The sequence below is a fragment of the Suillus discolor genome (genome assembly GCF_016758755.1).
Source record: "Suillus discolor strain FC423 chromosome Unknown F5147scaffold_17, whole genome shotgun sequence".
NCBI classification, from domain to species: Eukaryota; Fungi; Basidiomycota; class Agaricomycetes; order Boletales; family Suillaceae; genus Suillus; species Suillus discolor.
In genome coordinates this window covers 305,649-329,327 of record NW_024541264.1, presented here as the reverse complement: position 1 = coordinate 329,327, position 23,679 = coordinate 305,649, and the positions used below count along the sequence as shown (strand labels likewise).

The window sequence follows — 23,679 nt, the reverse complement described above, 5'->3', positions numbered from 1 at the left end:
ACCGTGTATTGTTACCATACCGTGTACCTTTCGTTATTAGAGATACCTCCACAGTACTCCCATCGCATGGGGCGCAAATATGAGTCGCCCATAACATGCTTCAATTGATATTCCTTTGACCTTACCAAAGTAACCTGGCCCACCTGTAAGAGAACTTGTGGGTTGTAAGTCATGGCGAACTGAGATTCAAGCAAGGTTTATGTAGGTATGATCTTAACAACACCAAAACACAGTCTATAAAATATCCCGAAGTACATATATGCGCGTTCGTATGAGGCACTGGAGCTAGAGTATGTGACGTGAGTTTCAGTTGACGAAGCGTCGACAATCTGATGTGCGAGCGAGTACAGAGTTCAAAAATTTGATGGCACCTATAATCCAACAGCGAAAATATCCGAGTGAACGAAAGTATCCATGAAAACAAAAGTCCTTGAATGGAGTGATGGTTCTAGTATGTGCGTGATTGATGACAGTGAATAGCAATAGCATAATTATGGTCGAGCTGAAGCGACGGTGATTAGCCACATCGAGTATCTCCACGGTCAAGTTGCATGATAACTTACCTAGTTGTTCTTTGCGGTAGAACCAGAAATAACCTAGTACAATGACAATCTGGCAGATCAACGCTATCCAGAATGGAGCGGAGGCCATCGGGCTGCCCTTGAGACCTTGCGAGAAGTCCCATGTTCCGACATCAGGGAACACGCTCCCTGGACCGATACGGTTTGGTGCAGTTGCGCGGGCGGCCATAACACAGATAGACCCAATGACCTGAGCGAAAGCGAGCGTGGCACAGACGTGCAATCTTGACAACGTCTGCAGGAGAATCATTCCCAAACCGACACCTTGCACAGCATCCAAAACGCCGAGCCAAAGCCACAGAGAAAGACCAAGGTACGGTCCTCCTGAACCAGCCCACGGGATATAGAGTGCAAGAGATGAGGTGCCCCACAATGTCTGCAAAACGTGTCAGACGACTGAAGATTGATGCAACATCACAAGATAATACCTGACACCATCTTGGAGCACCAAGACCAACAGCGAACACGGGCAACAACCATGTGTGCGTCCTACTCAAGGACGTGAGGATATAGAGCATGAAAGCCCAGACACCGATAAAAAAGAAGATGATGAGAAGCATGATCGCCCACTTGGGGATCGGAACACTCCACAGGAAACTCCAGTTGCGACCGTAGGGCTGCAATAATGTTAGAACATAAGGATGTCAAAGCACTGGATCTAACATACCCCGCTGAGCCAATAATCACGCAAGACTTCAGATGCGAGGAACCTTGTGTGGAGTATTAGCATCATGAACTTCGCCGCGAGTAAGAAAAGCCTAACCAAAGAACGAGTTTCCTTCGGAAGAGAGTTTTGAGGAAGTTTGGAACTTTCGGAGGAGTTTGTCGGTAGTACTCTGTGTGGTAGTTGGTATTATCCTGCTTGAGAACTCAGATGGGACTTACCTGGCAGTCCGTACAACATCAAGTATGCAAACGCAAACGACATTATTGAGAGCGGCCATAAGATACAGACAATCCACCAAGGCGTAACGGACCCAGGCTTCGCGGTATTCAGTGTGCTACCCCAGAACCACAGGGCAGCCACCCAGATTTGTTGAGAACCTTGCACAATGCAAGCGCGCAGTATCCAGACTTCAGTGGCGGCACCCTAAAGCACAAAAATCAGCTGCATACAAAAGGACCCAAATAAATGACTTACCGCTTCTTCTCCAAAGTTCAAACCGAAGAAGATGAAAGCAGCAGCAGAAGCAACAGCATATGACCAAGTGGCAATGTCCGATAAGATGGTATGAGCCCCTTGAAGTTTCGGTGATAATGAGGGAACGCCAATCAAGAAGAATGCTATGCCATAGAAGAGCCAGGGTGCAGAAAGAACGTAGACGGAAGGTTTCAAGCGGAACATTGTATACCAAACGAAAGATGCAGCCAAGAATACAGCACTGAGAACATATAGCTGAAGGTTGTCCTGGTAGTTTTGACCAGTGAGTAACGTCATCTGATAGCTGTTTGCAGCAAGCATCTTAAGAACAAACGTGAGCTCATGGATGAGGATCAAGAATCAAAGGTCTTACCTGGCCGAGAGCAATGATGATAGTATACAACGGCCAACCACCATATTGTCGAGCCATGGCAATTTGGACTCTGTTCATGACCACCATGTTGCCGTCGAATTCTGGCTCTGTCTGGAATGGGTGAGAGCTAGGTGTTCTTGGGGCTGTAATGGGTGGCGTCAGTAACAATTCACCTTCACAAGAAAGCTACAGTTACATGTTGGACGGGAATGCTCGTTCATTGTAGAGTGCTCGTTGATCGTAAGAGTACCAGGCATGCTCCAGATAGATTCGCGGTGCGAGGAAATGTAACTGGCTGCACTGGACAACTTGTCTCGTCTCACACGTTCGAAGAAGGCCTCCTCAGACTTGACGAGGTACTTCTCGATAGAGAGTTCGCCCTTGGAGTTATTCGAGTTCAACGCTTGCAGCTTCTGCACAAACTCTGAGGCAACGCCGCCATCAGAATCCGTGAACTAAAAAAAGTGAATGAGACAATGGCGGTCACCAAAATTCTCGAGATACGCACTGTTGCAATAGCCTTATTCAACGGTGAGTTGCTCTTTTCTTCCACGATGCTGCCAATGGACTCCATCGAGGCCACCCGAGAATGCGATCCAAACGGTCTCGAAGGGGGTGTCGGACTCAAGAAAGGATCTGGCGCATGTCGATGATCTTGTGCAATCGTCCTGTTCGCTTTCTCCAAAAAGTCACTGTATCCAGGCCGACTGCTAGTCGCGAAACTATGCCGCGAGTGTTCCTCGTCAGAAGTATCTGATGTGTATGAAGAGTCGCGGTTGAAGTTGAAGCGAGGTGGTGCCGACAGGAAGTTCTCATCATGGGGCGTTGAAACCTGGCTTCCAGGAGAACTAGGCATCAATCTAGGGGATGACATGGCGCTCTGGGCATCCCAGTCTGGTTGAACAGGTAGGCCTTGATTGACAGGGTTCCAATCTTCTTCAGAAACCACATGCTGAGAGGGCTCAGTCCCGCAGTCCGCCTCCCGCCAAGCGTTCGAAGTAGCTAGCCTTCGGCTTGCGTTTATACTCCTTCGGTGCATGTCTTCCATCCGCTGACGCCATTCGACGACTGGGAAACGCTGAACAGCTGACCGAGCACGAAGTATGGCTCTTTCTTCCTCTGTGGATTTCAATGCCAACTTGATCGTCTTCGAAAGCTGTGACAACATATGGGCCGTTGAGGTAGATTCTACAGGGAACCACTACCAGGGATCTCGTCAGATCGTGCCTCCAAGAAGACTAAGCACTCACCCATCCAGGCATCAATCCAAGACCACCCAGTCGACTACCAACACCAAGGGCACCTTTCCTCCCGAATTCGACAGCGACCAATCCAAACGGTTCATCACGGGAAGGGATCAAAGCGAAATCAGCACCACTAAACAGATAAGGCGGTAACGCCGTAAACTCCGGTTTCGAGTAAACACGATCAGGGTACATCTCCATCAACCGAGCAAGTTTCTCCGCAGCGAACCGACCATAAAGATCAATGACAGGTCCGACACAAATCAGCTGTATCGAAGGGCGTTTCTCAAGGCTGAGAGGTCTTATCAGAACCGAGTCCCACAGAATCTACAAACGCACTCACAGCGATGGCATAACGTCCGCAATCAGGTCAACACCTTTCTGCTTAGACCACCGACCAACGAACACAAACAGATCAGAGTTAGGATCCTGCTTGATATTCGCCCATTCCTGAGCCTGCCTCTTCATCTCTGGACGTTGTGCCTCAGCAGCCTGATCGACCTGCACATCACGCATAGCCACTGGATTCTCGTCCAAAGCCTCAATATCCGTCGGATCAGGATTAGGCAGCGAATCAACATGCTTCAGGGTCCACAGAGCAGGATACCGTGCCCAACTGCGCTTCCCATACTTGTCCGACACTCCAGCGACACCAATGCTCTTTTGATGAACGCTGATAAACGATGCAGCAGCGTGAAGCAGGTTAAACGTGTTTCCGAACTGGACGTATTTCGTGCAGTGCTCTTTGCTGATGTTAAATGCGGAGCAAACTTCTTTCATTTCTTCCTTTGTCCGGAGTGGCCATAGACCCTGGAACTCGGCATTATGCAGCGAGAGACAAACGGGTATTACTTTGGGCAGGAGGTAGATCGGAGCAAGCGCGCCATGGTAGTCGTTGACGTGGTATATGTCGATGACGGGGAATCGGCGGATGGTGGTTGCAATGGCCTGGTTCCATGTAGAGTAGAAGATGGCGGAACTGAGGTCGTCCATGCGAGCTGGGTACGGGTCCGATTTGGTCTGTGCACGGAAAACGGGGCTGTCGAGGATAACATAGGTGATATTGTCCAACACGTGCGTCTCCACTTCGATAAGGTAAGGCTCATTGAAGATAATAACCTCGATAGGCTCCGCAGGTACACCAGCGGGATATTCCAGATCCTTGACTTTAGGAATGACCCAGATCAAGTCAACGTCCGTCATGGCTTTTCCCATGAGCGATGACATCACACCGAGACCTCCGATCTTGACTTTGAGTTTCCAGTCAATGATCTCATACTCGAGCGTCGCGATGAGGACTTTGCGCCGCTTGTTCTTGTCCTCTGGCCATCCTATGACATCCGCATTCTGTTTGTGCCTAAAGAACTTCTCCGTGATGGGCGTCACGCTCTCCTTGAAGTCTGCGGTCGACTTGTTGCCGAGCGATCCGATGATAGGGAAATACTTGCTTGCACCGGAATTCGCCTGCACACCGTACCGGTTGTGGCGGATGCCGTAGAACGAGTACATGAAAATGACAACTGCGAGAACTCCGGAAATGAGGGAGATACAGCAGAGAAGCCCGTACATGATAGCGCCGACAGAAGCCTGGCCACGAGGCTCAAGGGTCCACGCCAACGTGGCATCATCAACGACGAGTGCCCACGCGAGCGCAGGATAAGGGGGCGCCGACAAGTTCAGGTAGTTGGGTGCAATGCTGTTTGGTGGTAGCCGATCCATAACGCCGTCCGCATCCACGTCGCCGTAGTAGTAGTCATCGTACCCAAACACGTTGAGTTGCAGGTACGTTGGCCACGCAGCCATGATTTCGAGCTCCCAAGTGCCATCGCTTACTAGGTCCATCGCATTGGAGATACCCTGGTCATAACCCCAGTCGTTGAAAGGACCTCGAGCGAGGAACTGGGGAACGCGACGCTGCTGCTTGAAGTTCAGATCTGCATGCACGACGACGCTGGATGTCGTCGCCATACTACTCCAATCTACTGCAACATCAACACCAGAAAAAGCAGTAGCACTACGAATGCTCACATTGTACTATGAGATGTTGTCCCGTCCAGAAAGTACCAGAATTAGTAAGGACGTCCGCCGGTATGGTCGTAACATTCTCCCAGCTCGTCCAATTAGACCAACTTAGTGTGTAGTCGCCCGAGTACCTGAACATATCTGCCCCATAGGCACGGTGCGTAAATGTATACTGGCCGTCAGTGTACTTGAAATCTGGGCTAGCATAATCGGACTCGGGGAACACCATGACATTGTTCGCTTCGCCCTTGCGCAGCAGTAGATGGTCTACGCTCTACAAACCATGAACAAAACACGACAGAGTAGTGATAAAATAAACATACCCCAGTAGACAGAGTCCCGTCGAACGATGTTGGATTATTAACAATAATCTCCAAAATCCCATCCGAAACATTGGTCAGTGTACCAGACCACGACCACTGCGAGTACGGAGTTCCCACAATGGGCGATATGGTGGGATTCGTGACAGCATTGCACACCACCGAAGTTAGGTTGAGCGTAGGCTGCCCACCGATGCCAGAAGACGACACGTTGAACGATAAACTCTGCGTGACGCTATCACATGACATTGCCACATTGAACTCCAGCACGAGGTCCACAATCGTGGCGTTTGGCTCCCCCCGCGTGACTTCGATGCGCGCATCATGTCCAGGCAGGAACTTGGTGAGCATAGGGGGAGCAGCGACCCACTCGGTGATAGGGACCAAAGCCTTGAAACCAAACGTGTCTATGTCCACCGTCTGGAGACATCCATACCACGGTGCCGATCCGTTACCATAATACGACGATCCCGAGTCCACGAGCGAATAGTTCTCGTACGGAGAAAGTAAGTTCCTCACTGTCGTGCCACCCACATAGGGCGACGATATCCACAATGGACCGCCGCAATCATACGAAAACGTCTCTGAGTGGTTCAGATTGGAGTACAATAGCCAGATCTGATCGGTGTGGTTCCCCGTGAGGTTTTGTACATTCTGGATACCTGCACGTGATACGGACCAGAGGCCCATTTCGGTTGCGGTGTCGTTCGAACCTGGGAACTCAACGAAGTAGGTCCAGTTTCCACGCTGTACGAGGTCGAAGCCGTCTTGGAGGGCGTTGTAGGTGGTTCGGAGGCTCAAGAAATGTTTCACAAGGCGATGCATGTCCGTCGTGGGATCAAAATGATCGAGCGAGTTCCAATCGTCGTCACATCCCGTTAAGGCGGGGTCAAGCGGCATGTTAAAGTATTGAGCAGATCCAAGTCTGTAGCACCCGTGGCGCTGCCATGCCTTGTTGCTCATCATAGCTTGACGTCTGAGAATAGCAGTGTGAGAAAAGTAATCACTTAGAGGCGAGAGTGACCCACCCGAAGAGATAGTTTGAAGCTGTGGAGTCGTATAGATAGAAATTCTGCTCCTCGCCATAATAGATCTATAAAAGCTAAGTACTGCAGCGACAAACGTTCGAGTATAGCTCTTACCAATGGAACCCCTGGCATAACCAGGTACGTGATATAAGATGCCAATGCAGATCTCAATGTGCCATTCGCCAAACTGGGCCAGCGGAAAACATCGAAATTGCTTGTTCCGAACATATGCTTCGGATCAAAGAGGCCGGTGTTTGGATTCAAGAAGTCGTTGTTCACGAACATCTGGTTCCAAGCAGTGACAAAGTTAATGTTGAGATCGTACGCGACGGCCAAGTTTCCATCCATTCCGAGGAAACGGGTGAGGGCGCGGTAAATTGAGTAATGGAACGCGTAGCCGTCGAGGCCATTTGACGGTTGTGGGCGCATGAAATACTGGTTTTGGGATTCTGTCAAGTTAGCTGCCTGGAGGAATCCGGGGGGCAGCATAGTTGGGGTACGGCCACGTCCCCTGTAAAGGCAATCAGTTGATGTGGGTGATGAGTGGAATAGCGACTGACATGTATAGGGACCCAAAGGTGTCACCGCCAGTGACTTCACCGGTGATATAGAAATTCTTCTTTCCAAGATTAGTGGCGCAAGCACGAGTTGCAGACGCCCAAGCGGTCATGCCATCGACGGTGAGCTGTGTGGACTTGTCGACACGAATGGCATCGATATCAAGGGCTGTGATAGTCATGCAGGAAAAGGTAGTGAGTTTATCCATAACACTAGGTTTCCATTCGCGGAGACGGTCCTGTACGGATGCAAATTTGGAAAGTTCACGCTGCCAGTCAGGGTGTACACCAAAGGCTTCCATATCACCATAATGATCAAAGTCGGACTCATAACAACCATCATTGCCCGTTACAGGCTGAATTGTTCCATCGTCTTGCCAAAAGACGGGAAGTTGACAAGAGGTGTTACGGACATTGATGACCTAGAGGAAAAAAAGATAGTTGAGAGGGGGTTCAGGCACGAGGCGAACGAAAATAACTACTTACGGAAAAATCAACATACTCCTCAAAACCCCAGGGGAGGTAATTTGGGTTTTTGTAGATTGCATCATATTCATTGAGAGTGAATGGGGCGCTGACATTGAGAAAACTGGTGGGTGTGAGTGAGTGGTAATTGTAATTGGTGGATAGGGAGAACAAACCCTTCAAAGCCGATAAGGTCGGACAATGTTCCGACTGTGAAATCCAACATGATATACATGCCGCGTGCATGTACTGTGTCGACGAAGTTTACCCAATCATCAATAGTACCCCAATGAGGATCCAATACGGAGAAGTCGAGAGGAGAATAACCTAAAAAAAAGTGAGTATGAGTAGTAAATGAGATTGAGATAAGGACATACTATCGGCTTGCCATATCATGTTCAAGAATATTGTACCTGAGAGATATATGGCCTTCACACCCATACCTTGGATGTAGTCCAGCTTTGAGGTTATTCCTTTGAGGTCACCGCCGAAACGAAGTTGGGTTTCTCTCCAATCCCATTCGTATGGTGAGCCAAAGAACTGATTGTTTGTAGGGTCACCATCAGCAAACTTGTCCATAAGGACTGTGTATACTGGAATTGAACGCCAGTTCTGTGGAGAAGGGGTGTAGGTGGTGTTTGATCTCGTGGTTGCATAATCTGTAGGGGACTGAGCGGATTGGTTTCCATTGAGGTTGTAGGATGTGAGGTCTGGACGATAAGGGGAAGCGTATGTCATTGAAGAAAAACATAGTGATGAAGCAAGGGCGGTTAGGAACCGCATCTTGGATCACTTGAAGGAGAGGAACGGTGGAGAAAATGATATTATTTGACAGGGATGGAGATTTCCAGTCGGGGGTTCCAGGAAGAGACAGTGAACGTAGAAAAGAAGGGGGAAAAATACGTTATACATACGAGAAGTTTGAAGAATCCGAAGAAGGTCCACGCACTGCCCCCGTGACAGGCAGGCCTGGGTCAATCAGACTGGTTCGTTCGGTTCGGTCAGGTACATGGTTAGGTCGATCACGCCAAGGTTCTAATAAACGCGTAGTGACCGATCCGAAGTGCATGTATGTGCCTACTACCACCTTGAGTGGCCGTACAACTGTATTGACATGCCGAGACATCAACTGTGTGAAAATCAAAAATTATATATGTTAAGTAACTAATCATCCTAACATATCCCACGCTCCTACAAAAAAAAATGAGACATTAACCACTGCAGTGAGAGCGCTTCACTACGCGGTACTAGCACAGCTAGAGTACGCCGTTCTGTACTGCTTATCCACAGTGCTAGCGCTACCAATTTTCAGTCGGCACAGGCCTCATACTGATGGCTGCCACCACTACAGACATCAAATCTCGCTCAGATTCCCGCTCCTTCATCACTCTCACTTCATCAATGTCAACTAACTCCATACTAGACCCGCCTCACGGTACCACATTTTCAGATTTCATGCGCACCTGGAATGACGTCCACGTCGCTCGATGGCTCGCAGATAATAAATGTAGTGCACATATCCCCGCCTTCAAGAATAATGACATTCGTGGTGATATTCTGTTAGAGCTAGACCAGGACACTCTTAAAGAGATGGGTATCTCCAGTATCGGAGACAGGCTTCGCATCGTCAACGGAGTCAAGAGTTTGAGGTCAAAGTGTTCACAGCGCGCTACATCTTCTCTCTCTGCTATCGCCCATACCAGGGCCTTCTTGGCTTCTCTTCCTCCAGAATCTTCAAGGGAACCTCCAGCTGAACATTCCCATTCACGCACTAGCTCCCAAGAGCTATCCACTTCTAGAGAGCCCTCACCGACCTCTCGCACATCCCACAAGCGTCTCGATAGCAACAGGCCTGCTCCATTGGTACTATCTCCAACTTCAGGACGCCCGGATCTTCCCCGCATCATTCGGGAACCTCAGTCTGGCGACTCTATACGTAACCCTTCCACAATCCGTCCACTTCCCCAAATCAGCCAGTCGACAACACCAACCAGCTACACTCCCCGTCCATCCTTGCCACCCCTTCCTCCCGCACCAAGAGGTCAACCACCTCAGCCCCCACGCGGAACCTCCCGCACTCTCCATTCCGTCACCGGCCCACGCATTCGCACCCCTAACCAACCAGACGCAACCAACTATGCCAACTCACCCCTTCCACCAGCACCAACGCCCACCCCCTCAAACATGCTCACAACCCCATCTCAATCAAACAGCTGGTCATTTGGTCTCCCCCCAGATCCTCGATCAGGTCCATCCCCAATCAAATCACCCTCTCCCCTGAGCTCGCGATCATCTCCACGTTCCATCAACGTCGCACATAACAGGAACATCTCTTTTAATGGCGTCCCTTCCCCTCTTGCACCTACCCCCACGAATTCAAAACTTCCTCCTAGGCCTTCCACGACTGGAACCAGTGCCCATCCCTATGCATCTGCCCAAGCCCCCCCATCTTTACAGGCCCCCGCTCAGAATGGGTTGGCCCTTTCCCCGATCGTGGAGTCGTTCCAGGGGCAAACATCAGCTTCGTCATCAGGATCCTCCTCACCCCCTGCATTCGCAGTCGGACGCGGTCCGTTCAATCCTTCCGCTCATAATACCCCATCGGATACCTCCCGTCGTAAACTCGTTAGATTTTCCATGCCAGAAGAACAGCGGTATTATACAGTTGATGTCGCTGATTGTGCGGGCGGTATAGAGGTCATGGAGAAGGTGCTCAAGAAAGCTGACAAGGTGGGCTCGTCGAGGAGGAACGACGTCATGAGCCGCGTCGAGACCGATGATGGTGGACTCAGCGTAGACGGATGGTCTGTATATCTAGAGTGGGACGAAACAAATGACTCGGGTTTGATTCCTCTCTTATTTAAAATCTCGCACTCTAACATTTGTGGACAGGCAAACCACTCTCCGAAGCAGAACTCCTAGCAGTGTGCCACAGCGCCTCCGATGACCCTGTTAAAGGACGCGGCCTAACGCTCCGCAAAAGCGGGCGTACAAAACGTTCAAAAGATCTCCAGCGAATATTTGGGGAGAACCCTCCCCGGAATATCAGTCCTACCTCCCCCAGCATCCAACCACGGCCATCCGAATCCGACCATGAACCTGATCCTGGCATGATCCTAAATATCGATGATTCGCAGGGCCAGAAAGCACGCGCAATCAAACGGGCAAGTACTATCAGCGTCCTCAGCGGCCTTGGCGTGCGCGACCCGGAAAAAGCTCTCGACCCTAGTGCATCGCCTACCCAAAGCCACCCGAAACATCCGCTCCCACCCGTAAATTCCGCCAAGAAGCCTTCAAAGCTCCGCAATTTCTTCGGCCAGCGCCCGCCGAGCGAGTTGATCACAACGCACTTGACGGAATACTTCCCGTTCACAGACAGGAAGATGTTGCGGAATGCACGGCACAGTATGATGCTCCGGGCTTCGAGCGTGAGTGGGGAGAAGAGGGACAGCATGCTATCCCTCAATCCACCACCTCTTCCTTCGCGATTCAGCACCAGCACGCAGGGTTCAGGATCAGCACAGCGCTCGATGTCGCCCTCACGAACAATATCTTCCAAACGGAACTCTACCATCTCTACTAGTTCCACGATACCAGACACCCGGTCTTTGGCAGCACCTTCGATTGGTGAGGACCCCCCACGAGTATCGATATCCACTGAAGACGGGCGATCGGTGATCCTGACTGGAGATGATGTTGAGAAGCTCTCTTCGTTTGACTCGAAACCGCAATTACTCCCTCCTGTGACGTTCCCTTCGATATCACTTTCAGAGTCTATGGAAGACCTTACAGGTCCTCTGCGCCCGAGGTCGAATTCGAATGCGTCTAAACGGATGAGTTTCATGACTGAGTTGAGGAGCAAGCGTGATCGGTCAGATACTGCCAGCTTATTGACTGTGGATGAGATCACTGCTGAAGTAGAAAATCGGAGACAGAGTATGGCGGTTGATATGGGTGTTGAGGGGGCTGAAGACTGGACGAAGGTGGAGCCTGATATCGATGATGTTATCAGTTTTTCGGAGGGTGATGCCGTGCTCGAGGACGATGAAGATGATGAAGATGAGAGTGAGGAAGTTGAGGAGGAAGACGAAACTGGTCAGGCTATGAACTCTAGCGGTGGTAAGTTGAAAATAATTTTGAATGTATGTGCGCTAACTTCAGAGTTTTTTTAGGCAAGTGGATTAAAGGCGCACTCATCGGTGCAGGGTCATTTGGGAAAGTCTATTTGGGTATGGATGCTGTAAACGGTCTTCTGATGGCAGTGAAGCAAGTCGAGCTGCCAAGGGGCTCAGCTCCAAATGAGGAGCGGAAGAAAAATATGCTTAGCGCATTGGAACGAGAGATCGACCTTCTCAAAGATCTATCCCACCCAAATATTGTCCAGTACCTCTGTAAGTCCGCGCATTCCACGCTATTTCAAATACGATCGAAAAACTCACCCACGGAAAAACAAAGATTCCTCACTCGACGACGATTTTCTCAACATCTTCCTGGAATACGTTCCTGGAGGTTCTGTCACTGCATTGTTGCGTAGCTACGGCGCTTTCGAGGAACCTCTCGTCAAAAACTTTGTACGACAAATCTTACAAGGCCTTAACTACCTTCACGAACGCGACATCATACATCGTGATATTAAAGGAGCAAATATCCTCGTTGACAACAAAGGCGGCATCAAAATCTCAGACTTTGGCATCTCGAAGAAAGTTGACGGCAGTGAGTAAAAGTAGCTTCATCTTGGCATGCGGCGTTTCACATTGACATGCATGTGGTTTGTCAGACCTTCTCACAGGCAAAAGGATGAATCGCCCATCATTGCAAGGATCAGTGTTCTGGATGGCACCTGAAGTCGTGAAGCAGACCGCGCATACTTCGGCTGCTGATATCTGGAGTGTGGGATGCTTAGTTGTCGAGATGTTGACTGGGGAACACCCATGGGCGCAACTGACTCAGATGCAAGCGATTTTCAAGGTTGGTGTTTTTTTTGGGTCGGTCGTACTCTTATGGACGTTTTTGCAGATCGGCCAATCCGCTAAACCTGCTATACCATCAGATATTTCTTCAGAGGCTCAGGACTTTCTTACGAAGACTTTTGATCTCGATCATTCAGCTCGTCCAAGCGCTGGTGAGCTGCTTCAGCACCCTTGGGTTGCCGTCAAGAAGCACGCAGGATTTTCGAGCAAGAATGCAGCACTCAAGTCTATTCCAACTATCGAGATCTCGGCATGATATCCCACATCTACATTTCTCCTTCTCTCTCTCTGTTGGGATGTTTACTTAACGTTATTGGCATTACCATACTCGCACGCATGTACCTTGTTACAATTGCATATTTGTTGTACCGATGGGTACACACTAGGTTGATATTGATTTACGCTATTGATTTTCCTCTTCGCGTTTGCGCTTCGTACCGGTGTCTGCTTTCGTACCGGGGCCCCAATTGGGAGCTGGGTTCTGCTGGTAGCGGACGAGTTTTACTTTTGATGCTTGCGTCACTGATCGAGGGTGTCTGGTGAAATTGGCCTCCGTCCTACATGCAGTTTGTGATCAGCTGGCAAAGTCTGTTTCTTAGAACTGGTACTTACCTTGCTTCCTTTGCGAGTAATTGCCTCGCGAGAGAGGTCTCAGAGACCTTGTCCATTCTCACGGGGTGCTTCTTCACCCAAGACCTGAAGACGTCGTGCACATCTTGACGCGTCGCATCAGTCTTCAGAGAGCCTGGTAGGGCGTGTGAACGCGATACGGTGTGACCGGCATTCAGGAGAGCAGAGCTAAAATGAAGTTTCAGCGCATGAGTGTTTTCATTTCAGAGATAACGACATACGCCACATCATCCAAAGGGGGACAAACAGAGTGAAAGTAGCCAGCTATCCGAGATGGGGTAAAGTAGAATGGGACGTGCAACTCCTAAAAGGGCAGAGATTGGTTGTCTGCGGTGTAGATATAGTTCAGATCGTACCTCGTTGGCCACCGTTAGCATTCCTTTCATGCGGACCGCTGTGCCATATCTGTCTTGGTTACTCCCCAAGTGCTCAAGCACTTTTGAGATGAAACCATTATTGTGTAATGAACCGGACCACATTGGACCCGCAACCTGCCACGAACATGACTCGTTACCCTCGATCCGAGTTGATTTGTTCTACTCACATGCAACGCAGAACCACACTCGGTACATTTTTGTGGGACAGGGGGGCCCGCTTGAGTCTTGAACAAGAGGTTTACGTTGCCGGAACGTTCGTGGACTTTTTCCACGGTCCGGCCCAACGGCTGCTCGTAGAAAGCCTGACAGCCTTGACATACGAAATACATTGCTGTCTTGCTAGGAACAAAATGCATGACGATGTGATAACATCATAGCATGACGCAACTTGCCTAGCAGTCTTTTTGACTTCTATCGGCGCGGAGTGAATGCGGACGAAGAGCCGAACGTAAAAATCGATAGATAGACACAGGAGCGGTTCGATGTATCTTCCGTATCGGCCTGCCGAGGTGGACAATGTGTTTAACACGAGTCTGAGAGCCTTCAGGGACGTCAGTGAGGTTCGGCTTGATCATGAGGACGCCCATACTGCCTCATGGCAGTACTCTGCCTTGACAGGAATACCACCGTAATTTGAGAAACTTCACAGCCCATCAATCATTTATCAGTTTATAAGCCGGCCCACGTACCACTTCTCATGGTAATTTGTCGTCGCCAAAACTGACAAATCTGTGCATGTGACGCATAGAAGTCCTGTAGGGTGCCTAAGTAAGCCCTGGCGTGAGGCACACATTCAAGTTGTAGGCGACTTCCCTCCGTCGTTGACGCACTGAACAGCTCCGTCGATAAAGGGGGCAGCAGTACCATATGGATCGAGGTCGACAACATCGACACGTGTCTTCTCTGTGCGATGGTTGTACATGAGCGCACTTACGTAGTATGTACCTTAGACAAAACTACAGCTCGAGAATCAAGGACTTACCATGCATCGCCCTCGTTGATTCTCACCTTTCCGCGATCAGGGAGAGGCTGGTGCTCCGATACCGTAGATGATGACGCGCTATCAGCTGGACCAGAATATGAGGGTCCAAGACCATTGAGCTCTACATTTCTCTTCATGGCAGCCGTGGCAGACGCAGACAGGTCATTCGCAATGACGAATCTTGAAGGGCGATGAAATGTATGTTTGTACGCAAAACTGGGACACAGACCTCACAAGGGGGATCTCTTTTGCATAGCGGATAGACCGAAGACCAGTTGCCGACAATGCTTCGAGTAGCACAAATTTATGGGGTCGGTACTTTAGACAACGATTCAGAACCATTATTGCAGAATATGAAGTAACCTACTAGTACCTCTCGTTTGTTGCCTTCAGATGTACCTCCGGTGGTAGATACATCTCCTGGTAAACCATCATCGAGATCATTGCTCGGTTCAGTAGATTCCGCTTGTAACAATCGCTCATTGAGAAGACTTTGAATACCTCATGAGAGATGCTCACTTTTTGCCTTCTTCTGCTGCACCGTCTTCACCTCTCCTTCAGCCTCCCTTTTCGCTCGTCTCTCCTGAGCCTGCTTCCACTTTGCTTCCTTCTCCCTATTCAGTTCTTCGCTCCATACTCTGATGCACGCGACACTGAGATCCCGATTGAATTCCTGAACTGGATTCAAAAATGCCTCCTCCTTCGATGAGATCAGGATGTGGGACGTGTTTTCCGTGTGAAGCGTAAACCCTTCTGGCACCGTGATGGACGAGCTACCAACGGAATCTGACATGGTCCTTTTGTGTGATACCTGCAATGCAAATCGTTGTGGACGACGATTTGAAATGCTGAATCCAAGGCGCAGAGGCCTGCCGATAGCAAAGAGTACTAGTAGTAGAGACCTCACGATGCTAACGATTACCAAGATGAATATCTTGTCTGGAGTGCTTCATAATGACTCGACGCAGACTTCCATAGCACTACCACGTAATTCGCGTGATCTTTTACGTTCAAGGTAACCTTGACCGAGTTAAGATTCTGCTCTCATGCAAAATCATCCATCTGCAAGTGACAAGTCGTTCGCTACAAGACTGGATCCTCACTCCTTTTTTGCGTGTAGTACCCGGTGCTTTCGCAACTGCTCGAAAAGTATCCTGCAACCGGAGGCGCGCTGTTCCAGGTGTACAATGACCTGACGCTCGGTACGCAGCCTTTGTAGGCTATGATCCATTCGGTGACATGGCCGCCTTTTAGCACAAAAATGGATCGATGTCGAGGTTCTCGACCTTCCAGCTTGCAAACGAGCCGCGATCAAAGGCAAACGGCCAACTCCTGTTAGCATTTTCTGCACCAGCGTATGAAATTCATTGATGTGCACGACAGGACACGGACCGAGTGCCGTCCATCTGCATTGTAGTACCTTGCTCGTTGTCTGAGTCAATATCTACATCGTGGTACGTTCGGTAGACCACCTCTGGATATATCTGTGTTCAACGCATCCCTAGGCTTCGCGCTGCTTTTACCAGCCTTGATCCTTTACCTTCAGAGATTTATGTGGTCATTACCTCGGAAGACACGTCAACAGTCTATTATAAGATCAGCCAGGGAATCGTCAAGCCACCTGTATAAGGCGTCCTAGCGCGTTTGACATCAGCAGTTAAACGTCTGTCAATATGAGTATCTAACTGATGGGTTTATACGTACGTCAACGGACCCAACGAGGAATACATTGACCAAATATTCTAGTGGACTTATGTTATGTCCGGACAACGACTACAACAAATGCTGAGATGAGAAAATGTACGGGGAAACGATACATGGTAAGGGTAATATTGTTTGATGAAGAGTACAATGAAATGTCCCGATGAATCGTCAGAAATGAAGAGTGAAACAAAATGTCACAGTAAATCGTCAATACTCGAATTCCTCGGAAATGAGTGATATCGACCCGCGCATATCACCTCGCCAGACCCGCCCAGGATCGATCTGTTCGGCAATGATTTTGCGAACCATCACGTTGAGCGAGGTGGGACCACAGCCTGAGCAGAACAAATCAGCACCGTCGAAAAACCAGCTAGATAGACCTTACAAGCAACCATCACGGAGCCTTCCGACTGCTCGACTTCATCTGCAAGTATCCTGTCAAGCTTGGGTTTACCAGGTCGTGCGTGCTCTGCAACAACATTGATATCCCGTGCTTCTTCCTCGCTGATGTCAAACTGGACCGGATCAAGCGAGCCATTGGGTGCGGAAGATGGTAACAGACCCCGGAAACTGCCAGCATCTGATTTGCCTTCCCAGCTACTGGTGGAATACCTGGGTGTTGACGGCCCTGCATGACCCATTTGAGAAGAACGACCATTCAGGGAGAAAGTAGGCTCATGGTACGTCGACTGCCGACCGCGTGTCGGTGAATCGCCGCACATGGAGGTTGGAGATGCAAAGGTGTCCATTGACATTTCAGACCACCTCTTGTCCGAATTTATAGATGATGGCAGTAGTCTGTTCGTAGAAAGTCCTGAGGTGGCAGAGATAGCAGATACTCCATTCGCAGCGAGCTGCATGTTGCTAGGACGACTGGGAGGTTGGAGCAACCGCACCGTTTTCTCACCGGAGAACTTCCGCGACTGAGCTCGTCGCAGCTTGCCTTCCTTCTTCACCTTGCGGGACAGATTGTGTTCCCCTGGCAGAGCAGTGTCATCGTCACCGTCGAAGTTGGTCAACTCGAGTATGTGAGAGTCATGCGCCAAGCCAATATCCTCCTCTGGTGTCATTGGATCCCCAGATTCTCCAGTGTAGTAGCTCAGGTCAACGTCACTATCAGAATTGTCAAGGGAGTCGTTGGAATCAGAGCGGAACGATGAAGGACTGTCACGTGCAAACGATGGGTGAGGAGGCTGCAGGTCCTCAGAACGAACGGGCTCAGAAGTAAAGAGTGGCCGCTGAGGAACCTGCAAAGGAGGGATATCGGATTTCTTGAGAGCAATGGGTTTGAAGTTGGTGATAAAGATGTCGATCTGCAATGCAGACGATGGTACCAAGGAAAGACAACGGCGAACAATAGAAGCACACCACTGTATGTGAGCTATACAAGGGTGAGGTTAGTTTATAATGGTCGAACGAAAGTTTTTGAGCACTTACAATATTCACGGACAAGCCATACGAAGCGTACTCGTTTGGTTAGGAATGATTTCTTCCCCCAACCTCCAGGTTGGCCACCCAAATTCTTCCCGTCCCGACCGGAAAGGCACATACATATGTACTGTAGCACAGACAAACCGAAGCTCACTCCTGAGCCACCAGCGATGATCAGCACCGTCGAGTAGTTCCCCCAACGAGCGCGAATCGAACTACCAAAAGGTCCGTCTACATATGTCCTCAACAAGACACCGTGACTAGGAAGATTTTCTGCAGCGCAAATTGGTGTGTCACCAGGTGAATGCTCAGCGGTCATACGGGAAACCAAATCCCATAAATCTTGAGTCCAGCCGTTCCTTGTACGGATGAGCATGACTATCAAGCGGCCCTCATCTGTAGGTGACTCATAGTCACATATAGAAGCACAGGTGAAAGGATGGGTAGTGAATCGGGAGACGCTGGGGATTTTGATGAGGAAATGTTGACCCGGAGCCCAGGGTAGAAATCCGGGGGTTATAAGACGCAACCGCACTGTATGCCCGGAGAGAAGCTCAGCGTGGGCATACCCTGGAGGAGGAATATACGGAGAGGGATGATGTATTGTGGGCCTAGCAGTATCCAGTTCGAGCGATCCAGTGGGTAGACGAATGGGCAGCAATGATGAATGTGGACCGACTGTGTGTTTGTCAGACTGATAATGTGGGTTCAAAGAGCTCGGTGGACGGAAAGATTGCAAATCAAGTGACTGGAGACGAAGATATTCCGTCTCAAGCGTGTCAGCAGTACTTATTGCAGGATGCAAGCGCTTAGATGACGAACTGCTACCTAGAATGGAAGTGTTTGCGGCAAACCACCACGTCCACCGCCAAAGGCGTTCACCTGCCCAAATTGCGAGAGCACCCCAACACCACCACCAGAGTGTAGGATGATGGAATGCAGCAGAGGTGAGCATAAGTGGGACAAGCAAAACATGCAAGAAATAGAAGGCTTCATAGAAGTTTCTTCGAATGGAGTTCATGGACAGAACGATTATGGATGTCAGCAATGCAAACGCCTAGATAATTCATCAGACTCTCAGCATGAAAGAGAAATCCGACTCACGACCCAGCCAAATATGAAGGGCATGTAGGAGAAAGCGTACACGTAAGCGACACGACCAGTACTGGGATTATGGTCTTGGGCGAGTTGAACGCTCCAGAACGCAACATGAATTGATGTAAGAAACCATATTAGCCTGCCTGTCCAGCGGTGAAGCCAAGCGAGCTTGTCGAAGAAGAACTGTATCATGAAAGGAATGGCAAAGATTGCGAAAGGGGGCGCTTTGAGGGCAAAAAGCACGCAAAGAGGAAGGAGAGCGAATGCAATTTGCCCTGTGCGTGCTGATGAAGTCCACCATGCTTTATCGATAGTATATTGTGGTTGAAGTGGTAAATAGGGGGCGATGTTGGGAATAAAATTACGACGCTGGGGCTCTACGAAGGGAATGTCTCGGCGAACCTGCCACACCTTGAGAGTCGGAGAAATATAGTCTGGGCCGACAAATGCAAGGGCTAGGGAACCTCCCAAGAGTAGTGCCAAACAAAGAAGTTGAGCATTGGAAGGCAAAGAATTGGGCTGACGGTGTGAATGGTCGTTTTTGAGAGCAAATGCGATGTTGTATTTCTTTCTCCAAGTTCGTCGGCGGAGAGTCCATTTTGTCCAATGGGCTCCGAGGAAACCACCCCTTGAACCCGTCCAGTGCAGGATGGCGAAGGCAAGAAAAAATAAAACGACAACAATCCAGATAAGAAAGGAATAGCGCCGACTAGGGATACTAAGGGAGTGAATTGTAAGATATGCCGTGATCCATTCAAGGTCGTCTGAGAATGCAGGGGTGGTAGGATCAGTAGGAAGCGTGGTGCTGGACGCTGTCGCAACACTAGCCGAGGCCATGAAGTTGGCGGCAGACTCCTCCTAATTGGCAGCTTCGTAGGCAGGGTTGGAAGTGAAAGAAGATAAAGATTAGGTTTAAAGGAGAGATGACTCGGGATGAGGACCGAAGGGAATTAGCTCGGAAGCGGGTAAGGGATTTAGACCAAGCTTACAAGAGGATAGCAAAGAAAGGAGTGTGAGTCATGGTAGTGAAAGTAGAACCCGGTATTACTCGGTCAGAAGCCTGATTCTAGTCTTTCACAGACTCGTGTTAAATAATGTATCGCGGTTCAAACCAGATACGGTTCCGCAAACCGTCACGTCATCATTCACGTGTACACCTACCGAGTAACTTACCACCCCATGTATCTGGAAGTTAGATATGGCATGACGACAGAGCCCAAGGCCTAATAGTTCACCCAGTAACTTCCGTTTCACCTTGCCACGTGACGGACAAACCTCTATATATAATAATCACCAGGGTAATAAGACAAAAATAAGTAACGGGCATGAAACACCTCCTGTGATTACTCAAACCGCTGCCACTTCGGCCACCGAGTCATCCAGAGACGTAACCGAGATAATCTAGAACACTCGATAAGTTATCCCAGGTCCAGAAGACCATGATATGCGCCTTACCTGCTTACCCGTCTTCCGAATCTTCTCTACCAGAGCGGATTCTTCGATAGGACCTGTGACGTTCACGAGCTGCGTCCCCAAGTCGACATTAAAACTTGAAACCGATCCTATTAATGTATTTCATTCACTCAGCCTTGCACTAGTCATTCATTATAACCATCTCACCTTCTTGCTGCGCCTTGGTCAGTACACGAGTAACAGCTCCAGAACAACCCCCACAAGTCATCTATGCAATCAGCAGTTCATATCATACTGACAGGCAGATCTATCGGCAACAGACCTTGACATTAAGTTGATACTTGTGCTCAGCAACTTCGCTTGCCATACTTGATGTTATAGATAGATAAGAATTATATACAGATGAAGGCTCGTCGATGGATGATGTGGCTTGTTTCACAACCGAAAGGCTCTTATATACAACGACTCAGCCCAAATCGCGCTGTCGTCACCCGCTGACACTGCTCGACGGAGCTTGCCGACATGTGTCCTAAATCTCCCGTGCGGTACCTACATAGCCAGCATATCTAGTACTCCCAAAACAGACATCCGTCGTGTGCACACAAGAAGTGCCAGTCAATATCATGTATCAGATCGTGCGGCACAACGTTTGAGCGTCAAGCTTTCATGTCTGATTATCAAGCATCTCCACCTCGTCACCCTCCGTGGCCACCGCTACCCACCCCGTGCCCGCGGACGTCTGCCCTCTAATTCTAGCAATGCAAGTACTGAAAAAGCCTGATTTCGGAACACATCGATGTCATCATTTGATGTCAGCGTAAACTAGTCACTCACCAAGAAAGGCAGGCAAACTGGCTTGATCACGATTCGGATTCGTCAAATAGTACACCGGTATCCCTGCCATCACGAACCCTGCAGATGTGACGAAATCAGAAGCTCCATTCGTTATAGCAGGACTCATCAATCACCTAAAACTGCCATAGCTTCTAGTGGTGCTGCGATAATTGGCATGCACAACAAAAATAGCGCAACCTGTCGTTTTGTGTTAGCCGATATCCATCTGGAAGTAACTATAAACCTTACAGCACAAAACACTAGCGGTGTCACAATCCATGTTCTATAGGGTCTGATCTCGAGATTAATTTCAACTCCGTAGCACATTGGGTGCCGACGACTCACCTTTCTAGCATTGGTTCCTTCACACGAAGTATAACAAGCCCTAGAACCTTAAAAAAAACCAGATCAGATCATGATGGCACACGTGGAGCGCCCAAACGTACAGTAAGGAAGAAAAATGACCAGGACGCCACAACGGAGAAGTTGATCAGCGACCGAAACCCACCTCCCAACATGATGAACACAATAGTGATAGTTGCTTGGAGGAGGATCGCATTGACTGGTGTTTGCCTCGACTTGTTCAAACGACCAAACATTGCAGGAAGGTATCCCTCTCGTCCGGCAACACAAATAAGGCGCGCAGAAGTGAAGGTACTCCCTGTAGTAGGTGATAAGTAAGAGTACCTGAAAATTATGCAGGGACTGTCTACCATTCAACGCTCCGAAGCAAGAGATGGCAACCATCACAGCAAAAAGCACACCGCCTGCTGGTCCAAAGAGTGCTCGGCCAAAGTCCAAGGCAACCGTGTTGCTCATACCAACAGTGACTTTGTCTAGTACCACGAAATATGACACATTCGCTAATAAGAAAAGTAGTCTGAAAGGGCTCAATGTCCATACATCTCAAATGGTACCTCTGTTGCTTACCATCACGACCGCCATACTTGAATGTATAGCTCTTGGGATATCTTTGCCGGGATTCTTCATTTCACCTCCGACATAGTTGGCCTGATCCCATCCATCGAATGCCCATAGCCCAGAGTAAAGAGCTAATGAATATGCCGACGGACTGTGGCTCGAGTCCTCGAATAAAGGTTGAGAGAACGATTCTGATGCTTTCCCCCGAATAAGTTGTATCATCCCTAGTACGATCACAAATATCTGACGAGGCATGAGTCTCGACTCAGTACTTGTATTATAGCACTCACGAGGGCGGCGACCTCAGGTCGGGCCGTTATTAGATAGAAACGATATCAACTAATAACAAACATACCTTCACTGTAGTGAACACCACAGAAGCCCTAGTGCCCAAATTCCGCGTACCTGCGCAGATCATGGAAACGCCGAGTACTGCTGCCACCGCAGTGAGTTTGATGGCCCATTGGGGCATATCATCTGGTGCTACCTCGTCCTGAGCAGCGTGCCATACGAGTCGGTTCAGGTATTCTGCAAATATGAGACTAATGACCGCATTTCCACCTGTAATGCAACTGGATGTATATCTAACAATCTCACTGAAAGTCAGGTAGAAGACAAACCAGGTTTCAGTGCTGAGATCGCTGTCCATGCAAACAGGTAGGATACAAGTGGTCCGTACGCATACGCGAGATAGGCCTGGGCTCCACCATTCAATGGTATGCTGGAGCTATAACCCAAGGTGTTTATCAATCGCCAATAACATGACACGTGGAATAGACGAACCCTAGTTCTGCAAAGCTGCTGGCTCCTGTCCAACCAAGCAATCCAGAAACAAGCCATACAAGCAAGCTAGCCCCCACACTCTGGGTATTCGCAACTACGACTCCTGGTGAAGAACTAACTAACAGTTGCAGATTGGGGTTTGAGCCTGTCTGGTTGGTCTACTCACAAGATTCCTGATCCAATCTTTGAGAGAATATATCAGACATGCGCGTATAAAATTAAATGAATGAACTGACTTGAAGGCCGACGATGAGTCCAATCCCTTTTGTGCACTGTGAACCGCTTATATCGCGCTATGTTGCCAGCAAGATAACTTACCATGTAGCAATGTGATATTTTTCTCTCCACTTTCTCCGAAAGATGTAGTATCCGGTTCACTTAAACTCGAGCTCAAGGGTAATAGGTCGCGCTGGAAGTCAAAGCCCGTCAGCGAGTAGGATCTTGACCGCCCTCTCTCTGCAATAGGTCCCTCCGAGAGCTCCAGGTTCCGTAGGGAGTCTGACGAGTCATGAGAAGCGCGTGCTGAAACAAAGGTGAGATGGTGGTGCTCCCCCGATGATTTGAGAGAGGCGGGTGGGGAAAGATCATTGTCGTAGAACAACTCCGGCATCAAACGAAGGTTCGGCTGTTAGTGAGTGGGAATAGGAAAAACGGCTGTCTAAAACAAGTCGTGAAACTTTCAGACCTGTTCGCGGTTGAGAAAGGACCACAAGCTCGTGGAATAAACAATTCTCGTTAACTCGTGTAGACGTGACGCGTGTACTATGATAGACCCGAGAATCTCACATATAATCCAAATATTCGT

At 49.3% G+C, this 23,679-nt stretch overlaps 7 protein-coding genes across 7 annotated transcripts; 2 read left to right on the top strand and 5 right to left on the bottom strand.

Annotated features, from left to right (window-relative positions):
• Nucleotides 1-162: 162 nt before the first annotated feature.
• Nucleotides 163-8,635, bottom strand: F5147DRAFT_685913 (glycoside hydrolase family 13/glycosyltransferase family 5 protein). The gene is made up of 20 exons (XM_041436714.1): nucleotides 8,109-8,635; nucleotides 7,908-8,058; nucleotides 7,753-7,855; nucleotides 7,270-7,688; nucleotides 6,824-7,220; nucleotides 6,710-6,774; nucleotides 5,685-6,657; nucleotides 5,368-5,635; nucleotides 3,683-5,318; nucleotides 3,346-3,631; nucleotides 2,604-3,296; nucleotides 2,292-2,550; nucleotides 2,096-2,238; nucleotides 1,723-2,043; nucleotides 1,467-1,671; nucleotides 1,345-1,417; nucleotides 1,249-1,291; nucleotides 1,010-1,198; nucleotides 564-957; nucleotides 163-502 (listed from the first exon to the last, which is right to left on the bottom strand). The coding sequence occupies exons 1-20, from the start codon at nucleotides 8,512-8,514 to the stop codon at nucleotides 492-494; spliced, it is 7,035 nt and encodes a 2,344-aa protein (XP_041294820.1). The 5' UTR covers nucleotides 8,515-8,635; the 3' UTR covers nucleotides 163-491.
• Nucleotides 8,636-9,063: 428 nt separating this feature from the next.
• Nucleotides 9,064-12,957, top strand: F5147DRAFT_573134 (Pkinase-domain-containing protein; the record flags this gene model as incomplete). The annotated part of the gene is made up of 6 exons (XM_041431137.1): nucleotides 9,064-10,573; nucleotides 10,624-11,847; nucleotides 11,904-12,122; nucleotides 12,187-12,444; nucleotides 12,509-12,705; nucleotides 12,748-12,957. 6 exons carry the CDS (start codon nucleotides 9,064-9,066, stop codon nucleotides 12,955-12,957), a joined length of 3,618 nt encoding a protein of 1,205 aa, XP_041294819.1.
• A 147-nt stretch (nucleotides 12,958-13,104) lies between these two features.
• F5147DRAFT_771747 (tRNA methyltransferase) lies at nucleotides 13,105-15,483 on the bottom strand (the record flags this gene model as incomplete). The annotated part of the gene is made up of 13 exons (XM_041441278.1): nucleotides 13,105-13,258; nucleotides 13,314-13,499; nucleotides 13,553-13,635; nucleotides 13,688-13,822; nucleotides 13,876-14,010; nucleotides 14,079-14,249; nucleotides 14,298-14,349; nucleotides 14,398-14,472; nucleotides 14,539-14,637; nucleotides 14,691-14,870; nucleotides 14,920-15,008; nucleotides 15,064-15,155; nucleotides 15,210-15,483. The coding sequence occupies 13 exons, from the start codon at nucleotides 15,481-15,483 to the stop codon at nucleotides 13,105-13,107; spliced, it is 1,725 nt and encodes a 574-aa protein (XP_041294818.1).
• A 150-nt stretch (nucleotides 15,484-15,633) lies between these two features.
• On the top strand, nucleotides 15,634-16,534 carry F5147DRAFT_92200 (tRNA intron endonuclease). The gene is made up of 6 exons (XM_041444471.1): nucleotides 15,634-15,754; nucleotides 15,811-15,892; nucleotides 15,945-16,024; nucleotides 16,074-16,144; nucleotides 16,196-16,390; nucleotides 16,437-16,534. Exons 1-5 carry the CDS (start codon nucleotides 15,737-15,739, stop codon nucleotides 16,317-16,319), a joined length of 375 nt encoding a protein of 124 aa, XP_041294817.1. The 5' UTR covers nucleotides 15,634-15,736; the 3' UTR covers nucleotides 16,320-16,390; nucleotides 16,437-16,534.
• On the bottom strand, nucleotides 16,192-20,126 carry F5147DRAFT_92393 (uncharacterized protein). The gene is made up of 4 exons (XM_041444472.1): nucleotides 18,930-20,126; nucleotides 17,832-18,882; nucleotides 16,780-17,775; nucleotides 16,192-16,729 (listed from the first exon to the last, which is right to left on the bottom strand). The coding sequence occupies exons 1-4, from the start codon at nucleotides 19,758-19,760 to the stop codon at nucleotides 16,602-16,604; spliced, it is 3,006 nt and encodes a 1,001-aa protein (XP_041294816.1). The 5' UTR covers nucleotides 19,761-20,126; the 3' UTR covers nucleotides 16,192-16,601.
• A 24-nt stretch (nucleotides 20,127-20,150) lies between these two features.
• F5147DRAFT_685883 (copper chaperone taha) lies at nucleotides 20,151-20,760 on the bottom strand. Its single transcript, XM_041436713.1, has 4 exons — nucleotides 20,659-20,760; nucleotides 20,544-20,604; nucleotides 20,379-20,485; nucleotides 20,151-20,324 (listed from the first exon to the last, which is right to left on the bottom strand). The coding sequence occupies exons 1-4, from the start codon at nucleotides 20,701-20,703 to the stop codon at nucleotides 20,271-20,273; spliced, it is 267 nt and encodes an 88-aa protein (XP_041294815.1). The 5' UTR covers nucleotides 20,704-20,760; the 3' UTR covers nucleotides 20,151-20,270.
• F5147DRAFT_685879 (amino acid permease-domain-containing protein) lies at nucleotides 20,761-23,638 on the bottom strand. The gene is made up of 12 exons (XM_041436712.1): nucleotides 23,193-23,638; nucleotides 23,107-23,136; nucleotides 22,875-22,992; nucleotides 22,712-22,818; nucleotides 22,447-22,652; nucleotides 22,088-22,334; nucleotides 21,884-22,033; nucleotides 21,617-21,831; nucleotides 21,516-21,562; nucleotides 21,415-21,462; nucleotides 21,171-21,292; nucleotides 20,761-21,113 (listed from the first exon to the last, which is right to left on the bottom strand). Exons 1-12 carry the CDS (start codon nucleotides 23,482-23,484, stop codon nucleotides 21,001-21,003), a joined length of 1,695 nt encoding a protein of 564 aa, XP_041294814.1. The 5' UTR covers nucleotides 23,485-23,638; the 3' UTR covers nucleotides 20,761-21,000.
• Nucleotides 23,639-23,679: the final 41 nt, after the last annotated feature.

Excerpts from the sequence above, each read along its gene's own strand:
- F5147DRAFT_92393 (XM_041444472.1), bottom strand. The coding sequence starts at position 19,760 with ATGGCCTCGGCTAGTGTTGCGACAGCGTCCAGCACCACGCTTCCTACT. Across the intron at positions 18,883-18,929 it reads CCTTCATATTTGGCTGGGTC|GCGTTTGCATTGCTGACATC; the intron begins GTGAGTCGGATT and ends TGAATTATCTAG. Across the intron at positions 16,730-16,779 it reads AGGCTCCGTGATGGTTGCTT|GCTGTGGTCCCACCTCGCTC; the intron begins GTAAGGTCTATC and ends TGTTCTGCTCAG.
- F5147DRAFT_92200 (XM_041444471.1), top strand. Across the intron at positions 16,025-16,073 it reads AAGGCAAACGGCCAACTCCT|GACACGGACCGAGTGCCGTC; the intron begins GTTAGCATTTTC and ends TGTGCACGACAG. Across the intron at positions 16,145-16,195 it reads GAGTCAATATCTACATCGTG|GCTTCGCGCTGCTTTTACCA; the intron begins GTACGTTCGGTA and ends ACGCATCCCTAG.
- F5147DRAFT_685879 (XM_041436712.1), bottom strand. The coding sequence starts at position 23,484 with ATGCCGGAGTTGTTCTACGACAATGATCTTTCCCCACCCGCCTCTCTC. Across the intron at positions 22,819-22,874 it reads AGCAGCTTTGCAGAACTAGG|CTCCAGCATACCATTGAATG; the intron begins GTTCGTCTATTC and ends CTTGGGTTATAG. Across the intron at positions 22,653-22,711 it reads GATCTCAGCACTGAAACCTG|GTGGAAATGCGGTCATTAGT; the intron begins GTTTGTCTTCTA and ends GTTGCATTACAG.
- F5147DRAFT_685883 (XM_041436713.1), bottom strand. The coding sequence starts at position 20,703 with ATGGCAAGCGAAGTTGCTGAGCACAAGTATCAACTTAATGTCAAG. Across the intron at positions 20,605-20,658 it reads AGTATCAACTTAATGTCAAG|ATGACTTGTGGGGGTTGTTC; the intron begins GTCTGTTGCCGA and ends CTGATTGCATAG. Across the intron at positions 20,325-20,378 it reads TTCGGAAGACGGGTAAGCAG|ATTATCTCGGTTACGTCTCT; the intron begins GTAAGGCGCATA and ends CGAGTGTTCTAG.
- F5147DRAFT_685913 (XM_041436714.1), bottom strand. The coding sequence starts at position 8,514 with ATGCGGTTCCTAACCGCCCTTGCTTCATCACTATGTTTTTCTTCAATG. Across the intron at positions 6,775-6,823 it reads TTATGCCAGGGGTTCCATTG|ATCTATTATGGCGAGGAGCA; the intron begins GTAAGAGCTATA and ends TAGCTTTTATAG. Across the intron at positions 1,418-1,466 it reads GATGTTGTACGGACTGCCAG|AGTACTACCGACAAACTCCT; the intron begins GTAAGTCCCATC and ends ACTACCACACAG.